We start from the raw sequence: 11,883 nt of genomic DNA, 5'->3' as shown, positions 1-11,883 counted from the left end.
CGTTGGAGAGTGTCATTACTATGTGCTGGCCGTACAGGCTCAGACAGGAGTCACCCAGCCCCACGTTCTGCCATCCCAGAGTGGCCCCACGAGCGCATGCGGAAGCCTGGCCGAGACCGCTTTCATTAGAGAGCCTCACAACACACATAATAGATCTGTCTCCCCACCATCCAAAAATGTGAGACTAGTCATTTTAGCCTGTGGCCATCGATCAAACCACTTTGGGGCTGGAAAGGTCTAGGTGCTGAAGACTAGCCCTTTGGCAGGACAACTTCCGGGCCACTCGGAGTCCAGGGAGAAGAGGCTCGTGTTTGGCAGGAAAGGAGGTGGAGGGTTTTCTTCTGGAACATGACTTGCAGTATCTCCTTACCCCTGGAACTGACACCCAAAGATCAGGTAACCTAAGAACCAGACCTCTGTCCCCTCTCTGTCATCCTGGCTGGCGGCCAGCAAGGCTGGGCAAGAGGGTGACTCTGACTTGGGTCTCCATGGTGCTTCCCAGTCTGCATGGGCATCAACCTGGCACCTTCCCACCTGCCGGTCCCTCAGTGGGGAGGCCCTCCTCTCGCTCAGGCACTAAACATGTCAGATTAAGGAAGTGCCCCTCCCTCTTCCCTGAAGCTGCTATGAACCCTCAAATGCTCTCACTTTCCCTTCCCTCCGAAATTTTAACACCAGTTTAAAAATGAAAAATAAAAATGCTCTTCCTTTGGGCAATCACAGGGGATGAGGTGAAGAGAATGGACACCCACCCCGAGGCGGAGTGGGAAGGCCAGGTCACCTTTGTTTCCAACCCGCTCCTTACCCCTGCCCAGCTCATCTCTTCTTTAAACCTCAAGTTCCCTTTTCTCAACACCATGATCAGCCTGTTTTCTTTCCTTCTGAACTGCTTTCTTCACCTTGCTGTCCGTTCATCCTCTGCACCCAAGCTGCTGCTTCTGGGGGGGCTGCCCGCAGGTGCCCCTGCAGGGCCGTCCTGGGCAGGGGAGGGGGCCTCTGGGCCCAGGGGTCCAGACAGTCGTCCTGCAGGCTGTTCCTGGGCCGGGGGAGGGCCACGCCTTCCTGCATCACTGCATCTGCCTTTGAGAATCTGGTGACTGCTGTGCACACTGCCAGGAAAGATGCACATAAACAATTTCAGAAGTGTCACACACACACACACACACACACACACACCCAGCCTCCCACCCACCCACCCAGCCAGCCAGGGAGCCCTGGGCCTGCAGCTCTACCCAAACATAAATCTTCCTCTAGAGCGGGGCAGGAGACTGGGGAGAAAAAGCACAGCGTGGCCTGCGAGCCCTCAGGGAGCTGAGGGAACACAGCTGGGGGCAGGGGCAGCCTGCCACCTCGCTCCCTCCCCCGCCAGGCAGGGGGATTTGTTCTGTTCCCTGACACGTGTGTGGGCCGTGCTCTGGAGCCACTAGTTCTATTCCTGCCCCAGTGTGGGAACAAGCTCTGTTTAGGGCTGTGTTTGGTGGAACGGCTTCCAGCCAGACCTCAGGCAGAGCCCAGCGGTCCCTGCGGCTAACGAGACCCGGGTCTCCCAGCGAAGGTGACTCCGGGAAGCCGCTGCCCCACGTGCGCAGCGCAGCTGAGGCTCTACCCCCACCAGTGGGTGTCGGTCACCTGCGTCCTGTGCGCCTCCGACTGTCCACCTGTCGTGCGCTGTGCTGGCCAGGACAGCCCCTGGGCCAGAGGGGCCGGGAGGAAGGAGCCGGGTGCAGGGGGCTTCTTGGCCTCCGGCGCCAGCCCTGCTGCTCTAGCTTTGTTACTTGGAACCAGGCACTTGGGATCTTCAGGCCTCTCTCCCTGTGTTAAATGGGGTTAGGGTGCGCCGAGATTTGCTTGTTTGAAGGATGGCAATCTCTTTCCCCGAAGGGAGTACCCTCAATTTCTCAAAGGCAGCAGTGCCCGCCTGCAGGAACCGGGGGGTGGTGGGGGGTGGTGACTAAGGCCACAAAGACCCGCCACAGAAACGCTTTAGGACGGCGGGCTTCGGCGCCTCCCGGGCCTTTGTCTATGGGGTCGCAGGAGAAGGCGCCGAGGGGTGGTGGTCCCGCCGGACCCCTCTTGCAGACCCGCGCGCGGTGAGCCGGCGGCCCAACGGGACAGTACACGGGGACGCCGGGCCTCACAGCCTCGCGTGGCGTGACCGCGTGCCGGCCGCCGCTGCCTCCTTCCTCCGGCGGCCGGGCGGGGGCGGCCTCTGGCGGCGGGAGGACTCCGCGGCCGGAGGGGGCGTGGGATCCCGGACGGGGCCGCCCCCGCGGGGTCTGTCAAACCGCAGGGCCCACGGAGCGCCGGGCGGGCACGAGGGCCAACCGAGGGAAACTGAGGCAGCGAAAGGCCCAGGAGCACCCCGGTGATCTTTTCCCGCCTCAGGGGCGTCGCCGGGAGCGCCATTTGTCCCGGGATCCTAGGCGTCTCCCTGACCTCGTCTGCGCCCTGAGGCGTGCGGTACCCTCCCGCTCCGGTCTCTGCCTCGGTCCCGAGCGGGCCGACGGGGCTGCCGATTTCCCGAGGCCGGCGAGCGCCGGGTCCGCGGGGATGGTGCGAGTGCCCGGAGCGCAGGGTCGGGGCGGGGGGCAGACAAAGGCAAGTGACGGAGAGCGAGGGAAAGACAAAGCGCAGAGGGGGTCGGCGGCGGCGCCGGGGCCCCGGAGGCGGCTCCGGGCGCGGCGGAGCCAATGGGCGGGCGCGGGGCGGGGGCCGGCGGGGGCGGCGCCGCGATAAGGCGGTGGCGGTGGCGGTGGCGGCCGCTCGGGGACCACTGGCAGCGGCGGCAGCTCGCTTCCGCGCCCTCCTCGCACCTGAGGCGCCCCCCCGGAGACCAACCCCCCGCCCCGCGGCCCAGGCCGGGGCCCCGGTGAGACCCGCGGGCGGGCCGGGGAGGGGGCCTGCATCCGTCTCGCAAACCCGGGCTCCGAGGTGGGGGTGCGGGCGCGAGGGCCGCCGCCCGCGGGGTCCCGACGCCCAGCGCCTCCGCCCGTCGCTCTCGCCCGGGGCCCCGAGGCCAGCGGCCGCCCTCCCGGGAGGGCCTCCCAGCGGGGACGGAGCTGAATCCTCCTGGCTGTGTCGACGGGGGTCCCGGGTCTGGGGTCCCGTCCTCGCGGGCCCCGGGGCGGAGAAGCGGGGCGCGCGGGCGGTGGCTCGGCCGGGCGGGGCAGGCGGCGCAGCCCGGGAGCGCTGTCCAGGGACTGGGCCGGCCGAGCTGGGGGCGGGGGGGGGGGGGCGCCCGCGGCCTCGGCAGCGTCGGGCCGGGGTCAGGCCGGGCCAGCGGATTCTCACCGAGGCCCCGCCCGGCCCACCCGCCCCTGACCTCCGCTCATCCAGGCGGGGTACCGGGCCTCGGGACGCTCACGGCGGCTGCGCGGCGCCCCCTCCCCCGGCCGTTCCCGGCTAACTCTGTCCTCCCCCCGACACATGGTTCCACTCAGGGACCCCTGTCCCTTGGGGAGCAGCGTGGGGGGCGGGCGGGCGAAGGGGGAGGTGGGTGAGGGGCGGAAGTGGCAAGACCCAGAGCAACAGGAAATGACTTAGGGAAAGTCCCAACCGCAGCCCCCTAGCCCCCTGCCTGTAAACACTCCCACCCCCCCCTGCAGGCTGGGGAAGCGCTTGTGGGGCCCGACCGACCGACTTCCCCTTGCAGAACCCAGCGGGTGCCGCGTCTCCACCTGGGGCCTCCATCACCCCCACCGAGCCATGTTCCAGGCTGCAGAAGCCGCCCAGGCCACCCCCTCTCATGTAGGTGATCAGCGGGGCGGGAGGGCTCCTCTCACGCAGGCGTCGGGCCTGGGGGTTAAGGGGTGAGGGCCCCGCCCCGCCCCACGCCCCTGGGATCTGGGCTGGTGACCGCAGCAATGGTCTGGGGGCATCCCTCTGACCCGGCCTTGACTGGCCCTCTCCCTTAGGAAGCCAAAGGCAGCGGTGGCAGCAGCACTGTCCAGCGCTCCAAGGTAGGGCCCTGAGAGTGGAGTGTTGGGGGGGAGAAGGGACGGGCATGGGCCAGGCCCCTGGCTGACTCTCTCCCCGGGACAGTCCTTCAGCCTTCGGGCCCAGGTGAAGGAGAGCTGTGCCGCCTGCCAGAAGACTGTGTATCCCATGGAGCGGCTGGTGGCCGACAAGCTCATTTTCCACAACTCTTGCTTCTGTTGCAAGCACTGTCACACCAAGCTGAGGTGCGCCCTTGCCCTGCCCCTGCCCTCGCCTGCTAGCCCTGACCTGACCTGACCACAGTTGTTCTGCTTCTGCAGCCTGGGCAGCTATGCGGCACTGCACGGGGAATTTTACTGCAAACCCCACTTTCAGCAGCTGTTTAAGAGCAAAGGCAACTACGATGAGGGCTTCGGCCGGAAGCAGCATAAGGAGCTCTGGGCCCACAAGGAGGTGAACTCCGGCACGAAGACAGCCTGAGGCCCTGCCGCCGTCCACTGTCTCTGTAGAAGGCGGCCTGGAGAGGGGCAGTGGGAAGGGTGGGAAAGAGATTGGACCTGGGCTTGGGTTGGGGGACGGGGTGGGACAGGGAAAGGGCCATCTTGCTCAGGCAGAGGATTAGGGGGGCAGGGCTCTGCTCCAGGATTCCTTCATTCTCCCTGGGGGGGGGGGGTGGTTTGGGAACCAGGATTGGGGTTTGCTCACCACCCTGCTTCCTACTTCTTTCAGCCTACCCCACCTCACCCCCTGGCCCCCTGGGAGGCCCCCAAGCCCAGCTTCCCTATCTAGGTGCCTTTTCTCCAGCAAGGAGTCACCATGCCCCCTCAGGGTCCCAAGCTCCCTCACTGCCACCTGGGGCCCTCTGGGGACCCCATGTCTCTCCATCTACCTCTGCCCTTAGCCTGGTCCTGAGCCATGGAAACCGGAGGAAGGAGAGCCGGCGTGCCCTCGCTGGGCCTCACAGAATGCCCACCAAGGCCCTGGGCAGGGGAGGGGGAAGTGGATTAGCCCTGCCCTCCCCCGAAAGCGAGGCAGGGCATGCCCAGTGGGGCTTGGGACCCATCTTGCACCGCCGGAGTCAAGAAGCGGAAGCTCAAGCACCCGCCAGGCTGAGAGCCAGGGACTGGCTGGGGGCTGGTGTGGGCCACGCTCCTCTCCTCTTCTCCCGTTGCTGCCGGTTCTGACTGTTGTGATCAACCCTGTTTTTAAACATGTTTTAACAGCTTCTGACTCTGTATTATGTGGCCTGATGGGGCTGGGGCGGGGGGATCTTTGTGGCAGGAAGGATGCAGACTTCTCATGCAGAGGTGACAGGGGACATGGTCAACCCAGAGCATTCCTGGCCTTGATTGGGGTGGGGGATGGGGCTGGTGATAGGTATCAGGGAAATGACACGAGCCTGAGAAAAAGAGGGGGTGCTCCTTTTTCAACAGCCAGGCCTCCATGCTGTCATACCCAGAGTGGTTTTAGAACTGAAACTCCACTTTGCTTCTCAGCCTTGTGTCAGTTAAGAAAGGGTCAGGATGGCCGGCTCAGTCTGTAGAGGATGCAACTCTTGATCTCAGGGTTGTGAGTTCAAACCCCACATTGAGTGTGGAACCTACTTTAGAAAAAAAAAAAAAAAAGGAGGTTAGGCCATCAGTTGGTGATGGAGCCTGGCCTCACTGCACTTCGGTATACTGCAAGGCAGAACCCTCCTGCCAAGTCCTTGTCTAGACCCCCTTTGCCCTGGAAATCTGCAAAGGATGGTGGGAACCAGCAGATTCAGCAAGTGCTGTTGAAGGTTCTCTAGTTTGCCATGTCCTTCCCCATCTGTCATCTTCCCCTTGCTTTTTCAAGCTCTGGGGAGTGGGGCAGCCATGGTCACCGTCCCAGGTAGTCCAAGGAGAAACAGCTTATCTGCTCCTCTTGAAGGACAAGTTTACAGCAGGGCAAACATGGCCAACTTGGAGGACCTGAGACACCTCCCCACGCCCAGCAGATTACTGGCAGGAAGTCTGGGATGTCTGTCCCAGACCTAACTGTCCTGATTTCCCCCAAACTGCCCGTGGGCGATATGACCTGGTGGAGCAAGAGGGCCGACTCCTGGGGGATTTGCTGCCACTGCACCCCATACAATACCTTAAGTTCCTAAGTGACGCTATGCCCACAGGACAGGGTAGGGAGCGGGTGCTCAAACTGGTGGCAGATGGGCCACTGTGCTGTGTTGAGGTAGACACTGACCCCTGAAGCAGCAGAGCTAACACTAAGCAGAGATGGCACTGGGTCATCAGCACAAGGAGAGCTGAGAGCCTCTTTCAAAGCAGGCCCAAATTCTGCACTGGAGGCCTCAGGTGGGGACAAGGAGAGTCTCTCCCTGCTCTGAGCTAAGCACCACCAGCAGATAGACCAGCAGGGAGATAACAGCAGAATATGGTTCAAGGGGATACTTCCCTGCACCGGGAAGACTACTAGATGCCATGAAGTTCTGGGAGTCCAGCCACTGGTGACACTTGGGTCAGGGGGGTCGACAGTTACCACCCTGATAATCAGCCCTGATAGAAGCACCCTCAGCAGAGCTCCTGAAAGTGAGGAGGGAAGGGAGCCAGCTCTGAGCCTGCAGTGATATCAACCATGTCAGCCCATCCTAGGACCCCTCTTGGAGTCATTTCAAGTTCTCTGCTAAGGGACCCAAGCTGGTTACCAGGCACCACACCTGGCTCCTCCCGGGGAAACACCTACTCTCTCCACTCCCCAACCAAAAGCATTGCCACAGGACCCCTTGGGTATAAATGATCCCTTTTATTGTAAGTAATGCACGACACTGGCCTGGCTTTGCACTGCAAGCCCTCGGTCGAGATATAGTCAAATAACTATGGCTGCAGGTTCTTCTGCACGATCCACAATTCAGACACAGACACAGAGCTGAGGTGGAAAGGAGGGGCAGGAGGGCGGTGGAGTGTGGGCTGTCCTCAGCCCCGGCCTCTCCAGGTAGGTCTGGCCAAGGCTGACATAGCCCACGGAATGATGAGCAAATGGCAGCATGGCCCTTCCCACAGCAAGCCTGGGGCTTCCGGGGGACTGCCTTTCAGAATCTTCGGGCCCAGGCTGTCCTAGGCCCACAACTTGTCATCTGGGTTATTTAATATAAAGACAATAAATTAAAATTAAGCGACAGCTTGGTCCTGAGGATGCTGAGCCAGCATGTCCACAGTTTTTGGCACACACACGCAAAAAAAAAAAAACAAAAACAAAAACAAACCAGGGTCTCTTATTTTTTTGGAGTGCAGCGTTTGTTGGCCTGTTTGCAAATTCACTTTTAGAACCCATTCCCTGTAAGACCCCAGGAGGTGGGGCTCTGTGAGAGCCTGAAGCTGGGACACACAGAGTCGTCTTGGCACCGGCACCGTGCTGTTTCCTCTTGGGGAACGGGGACTGGGGACGGGGGTGTGGGCCCACGAAGAGTGCTACAGCCATCAGGATGGGGGTGTGGAGAGGCCGAGCTGCCACGTGGCGGCTTTGGTCAAGTTGAGGGACCAGTCCCCACCCTGAGCTAGGGCCGAGGTGGAGACAGGAGCTCGTGCTCACTGTCTTCAGAGGGCTGAGCTGGGGGTGCCTGACAGAGGCCCCTGGGGGAAAAGGATGGAAACAGAGGGGCCCAGGCCCAACTGGCACCGTGCAACACACATTCCTGCAAAACCAGCTGCTTTCATTTTCTCTTCTCTCTCTTGAGGCGTCCATCACCTGTAACAATCTAGAATTGATATATATAAAAACCATCAAATATGATCTGAGATATAAATTAACAAGTACAAGGCCTCACATTACATGATGTGAAAAGGCTAAAAACAGCGATAGAAACTACATTCATAAAAGTGCATCGTCAACATACAACGAAGGCTTTGGCTTGTTCTGGTGCCCGTGGGGAAGTGGGCATGGCTGGCAATGAGCAGCTGCCTGGCGCTGACCCCCAGCTTCCCGGAGAGGCCCATCCCTGGGCACTGGCTTTGTTGTTGTTATTGTTGTTGTTGTTGTTCCTTTAATGACAACTCCCAAGGAAACTGGGTGTTGGGCGGGAGGAGCTCTAGCAATAGGCACATTCTGGAGGGGAGGGGCTGGAAGAAAGGACCAGCGCCCAGGCTGAGGTAAATAAGGCCAACTCTAAGCTGCTTGGAGACACTGGCTCCGCGACCCCTGCTACCATTCCTCCTCAAAGAAGGGAAAGAAGCTGAGATGGGGATGGGCAAGGCTGGCCAAGAGGGAACAGAGATGGTAGTTTGGGGCACAGCTGGTGACATCACATGGGCTCTCCCTTCTACCAGGCAGAGAGGGCTCTGGCCTAGCAGGGTCACGCTCACAGACAGCCTGATCCAACTTCCCCGGCTACCCAGAAGAGCCCGCCCAGGACTCTGGGCAGCCAGCTGGGTCAGATGCCCTCACCACGATGTCCATCTTCCTTTCTGCTCCAGTGGGAGAAAAGGCGCCAGGTCAGGAACACAAAGGCCATTACCTTCAGCTCTTTCCAATCCAGCCCAAGGCCCAAGCCCACAACAGGGATACTCAGAGCCCAAGGGCACACAGTCTCCAGTTTAGACACTGGGTACAGCATAAGAGTGACTCCAACTTGTAAAACAGAGACAATTGCATTGACAAAACTGGGTCTCCCCCGCCCCCAAGTGGGGGAAGTTCCAGATCTCAGGCCCCTGCTGGGGGGGGGGGGGGACGCGCAGGGTCATGGGGGCAGGCAGGATGGGCTCCTCCTTCCCTGAATAAGGCAGCATAACATTTGCTTCATTCATCTTTGGTAAAGGACAGGGACTGGCAAAGCTGACCTGGGGGCTCCGGGGAGAGTGCAGCCCCAGCCTCTGCCTTCCATTGGCTGTGGGATGCTGGGCTTTACCTCAGGCTTGGGGGAGGGCTCATCCAGCCCAGAGATGCCCTGGTGGTCTCCAGACATGGGAGGAGAAACAAAATAACACTCTGAATGAAAGTAACACTATTCAGACCCTCGTGTCTGTCCTGTGCCCCCACGCCCGTGGGGCTTTGGCGCTGACTGCAGTGTCAGGACACAGCCCTGAGGATAAGGCCCTCAGCACTTTGCACTGTTCCTAGCCCCTTCCCCTCCACGCAGAGCTTAGGATGCTGGAGCTCTCGGGTCTGGTAGGCTGGGGGCTCCCAGTCCTTGAGGCTGCAGCCACCCCGCCCTGGCTCTGAGCCCCAGTGGTGGACAGGGCACAGACGGACGCTGGCTGGACTGGAGCTCCGTGGTCCACAGCATTGCCCAGGAGAAGCAGCAACTTTGCGGAGCCGCACGGCCGCCCCTTGCCCGTGCAGCAGGGGAGGTTGGCAGCAGTGCGCCTAGGGAGCTCAGTACGCGAGCTGTGCAAAGTGGTGTGTGAGCAGCTCCTCGGCCGAAGGTCTCTGGCGGGCCTCCACAAAAATGCGCCTCAGGAAGTCCCGGCCGTGCTCAGAGATGTGGGAGGGCAGCTGAGGATTGGTGGGTTGGGTGGCAATTTTGAAAATGGCAGCCATGGCTTCATACTCTGCCCAAGGTGGTTTCTCCGTCAGCATCTCTACCACGGTACAGCCCAGGCTCCTGGAGAGACAGAATCCCATGTCACCCCAGACTCCCTGACCTGCCCACCATCATGAAAGGAGGTGCCTTTCTCAGAACACCCTGAAGCAGGATGGGACAAGCTGAGGGTTGACACCTCTGTAGAGGGTTCCCAAGGCCTCATCTACCGAAGGCTTCATCAACCTACACCCACTCGGGTGAGTCTTGAGATTGGGGAAGAGACCCCTTAGCACGGACAGAAAGAGCTCAGAGATAACTGTGTTGGTTTCCTATTGCTGCTGTAACAAATTACCATGAGCATAAGACATTAATAAAAATTTATTCTGGAGGTCAGAAGTCTAGAACTAGTCTCAATGGGCTAAAGCCAACGGGTGAGCAGGGATGGTTCCTTCTGGAGGCTCTGCCTCTAGAGGCTGCCAGCACTCCTTGGTTCACGGCCCCTCCTTACACCACTCCAGTCTCTTGCTTCCACTGTCCCATCTCTTGCTACCCACTCTCACCTGCTGTCTCCCTTTTGTAAGGACCCTTGCAATTATACTGCGCCCACCTGGATGATCCAGGATGAGCTCCCCATCTCAAAATCCTTAAATTAAGCATACCTGCAAAGGCCCTGCTGCCACGTAAGGAAACATTAACAGGGCATGGGGTTATAGTATGTGGGCATCTTTGGGGAACCATTACTCGCCTACCACAATACCGTTCTGAGGGGAAGAGATGCTCTCACAATTTCCAGGCCCTTTCAGAGGATGCACAAGAAGGGAGGTACTGGTGCTACTTCTATCAGGAAGTTAGCAAACTCTAGGGATGTTTTCCATGCCCCAAGTTCTCATCCATAGCAGATAGGTGCTGTTTGGGGTTAAAACGCAATGCACTTGCGTATGTGCTGGGGCAGGCACTGATGGCCTGGCCTGGATGCCAAGAGATGAGTCTCCTCTTTCTCCCACCACACTGCAAAGTCCCCCACAGCTCATTTCTAAGTTAGAATCACGACAGCCCAGACATGGAGACGCCATCCCAGCATGTCCCCAGCACTCACCACACATCTGCCTTCCTTCCGTAGCCCTCACCGCTGATCACCTCAGGACTCATCCAGTAGGGTGTGCCAGTGACCGAGCGCATGCCTGTGCCTGACATGCAGATGGTCTGCAAGCGCTTGCTGGCCCCAAAGTCCCCCAGCTTCACATTCCCGGCAGAGTCTCGGAGGATGTTGGCTCCTAAGGCATGAAAGGGCAGAGGCTGCCACCCTGGGCCCTCTGGGTATTTTCTACCATCCACCCTCTTCCCCTCCTTCCCAGGTCACAGGGCTGCTGGGGAGGATGGAGACTACCATGAATGAGACATGATGTGCACAGAGTGCCACTGGCTTCGCCCTATAGCATGAAATGATCAACACCATGGCCAACATCTATCTGCACAGCACCCTACAAGTAGTTTCCCAAATTGCTCAACCAATCTATACCAATCCCCCAAGGAAGCAATTAGGGTCTCACTTTTCAGAAAATTCAGAATGGTTAAGTAACCAGGTCTTGGGGACCCCACAGCCTGTGCCTGCTCACCCTTGATGTCTCGGTGAACAATCATGTTGCTATGCAGGTAAGACATGCCCTCCAGGATCTGCCGGGTATATTTGCGGGTCACGCTCTCTGTCAGAGCTCCGTAAGCCTTCAACTGGTCTTTCACTGAGCCCTACAGCCACAGGAGTCAGAGGGAGTCAGCTCAGGAAAGGGGAGGGAGAGGGGCAAGGTTATTTCCAGCCCCCAGCATGGCAACAAAGGAGTGATTCAGCCAACCCCGGTGAGTGGTGCCCCTGGCTTTGCTGGGGGCTACCAGGCAGCTTGGAGAACAGTTCCCTTAAGCGATGTATGATCTAAATCCAGAGCCCCTCTGCTCCAGATACAGGCGGTTCTTACTGGACAGTGCAACCACCCTGTAAGCCTCAGGTCAGGGTCGCCTGGGACACTTCACATCCCACACCATCACCACGGCCAGATGCAGGGCCCTCCTGACTTTGAGCATCACCTCTGGCATCTCAAGTGATCAGAAGCATGTCCAAGGGACACCTCCTCCAGAGCCCACAGCGCAGGTCTGGCCCTCTGGGGAGTACGTACCCCCGGCATGTACTCCATGAAGATGGTCAGAGTCTTCTCAGCACGGTCCCGCAGACAGCCGTAGTACTGCACTATGCGTTCATGCTGCAAATTCTTCAGCAACTGGATCTCACACTCCAGGGCACTCACCTCCTAGGGGAGGGGCCCAGTGGTCACCTTGGCTTGCAGGGCCCCACTTCTGCCCACCTGGGATCAGCCCAGTTTGCCCTAATAAGTGACCTCAGGGGGGTCTGTCTGCCTTGGGAACTGGAGCAAAGGGGGGCTCTCTTAACCGTCTGGCCCTTG

At 59.8% G+C, this 11,883-nt stretch overlaps 2 protein-coding genes across 9 annotated transcripts in view; one reads left to right on the top strand and one right to left on the bottom strand.

The window, feature by feature from the left end:
• The first annotated feature begins 2,471 nt into the window (after window positions 1-2,471).
• LIMD2 (LIM domain containing 2) lies at window positions 2,472-5,166 on the top strand. 4 transcript variants are annotated; one of them, XM_027568098.2, is made up of 5 exons: window positions 2,472-2,598; window positions 3,653-3,747; window positions 3,915-3,959; window positions 4,042-4,181; window positions 4,257-5,166. In XM_027568098.2, the coding sequence occupies exons 2-5, from the start codon at window positions 3,706-3,708 to the stop codon at window positions 4,414-4,416; spliced, it is 387 nt and encodes a 128-aa protein (XP_027423899.1). In that variant the 5' UTR covers window positions 2,472-2,598; window positions 3,653-3,705; the 3' UTR covers window positions 4,417-5,166. The 4 variants fall into 4 exon arrangements, with proteins under 4 accessions (XP_027423899.1, XP_027423900.1, XP_027423897.1 ...); XM_027568096.2 differs by lacking the exon at window positions 2,472-2,598 and adding an exon at window positions 2,731-2,869 and having other exon boundaries at window positions 3,606-3,747; XM_027568097.2 differs by lacking the exon at window positions 2,472-2,598 and adding an exon at window positions 2,736-2,869.
• A 1,334-nt stretch (window positions 5,167-6,500) lies between these two features.
• The window catches only part of MAP3K3 (mitogen-activated protein kinase kinase kinase 3), a 63,698-nt gene continuing 58,315 nt past the window's right edge, over window positions 6,501-11,883 (bottom strand). For 2 of the 5 annotated variants that reach the window (XM_027626583.2, XM_027626584.2), the window contains exons 13-16: window positions 11,599-11,730; window positions 11,047-11,176; window positions 10,527-10,704; window positions 6,503-9,511 (exon numbers count right to left, since the gene is read on the bottom strand). In XM_027626583.2, the coding sequence (XP_027482384.1) occupies window positions 9,283-9,511; window positions 10,527-10,704; window positions 11,047-11,176; window positions 11,599-11,730 (669 nt within the window). In that variant the 3' untranslated portion in view covers window positions 6,503-9,282. Of the gene's footprint in view, window positions 9,512-10,526; window positions 10,705-11,046; window positions 11,177-11,598; window positions 11,731-11,883 lie in introns of all 5 variants that reach the window. The other 3 variants (XM_027626588.2, XM_027626585.2, XM_027626587.2) reach the window with 2 other exon arrangements.

The sequence above is a fragment of the Zalophus californianus genome, chromosome 16 (genome assembly GCF_009762305.2).
Source record: "Zalophus californianus isolate mZalCal1 chromosome 16, mZalCal1.pri.v2, whole genome shotgun sequence".
NCBI lineage: Eukaryota > Metazoa > Chordata > Mammalia > Carnivora > Otariidae > Zalophus > Zalophus californianus.
Note: the sequence above shows the minus strand (reverse complement) of the source record. Positions and strands in the feature narration are given on the sequence as shown.

Coding starts and splice junctions, on each gene's coding strand:
- LIMD2 (XM_027568098.2), top strand. CDS start 3,706: ATGTTCCAGGCTGCAGAAGCCGCCCAGGCCACCCCCTCTCAT. Junction 3,748..3,914: donor CCCAGGCCACCCCCTCTCAT/GTAGGTGATCAG, acceptor CCTCTCCCTTAG/GAAGCCAAAGGCAGCGGTGG. Junction 3,960..4,041: donor GCACTGTCCAGCGCTCCAAG/GTAGGGCCCTGA, acceptor TCCCCGGGACAG/TCCTTCAGCCTTCGGGCCCA.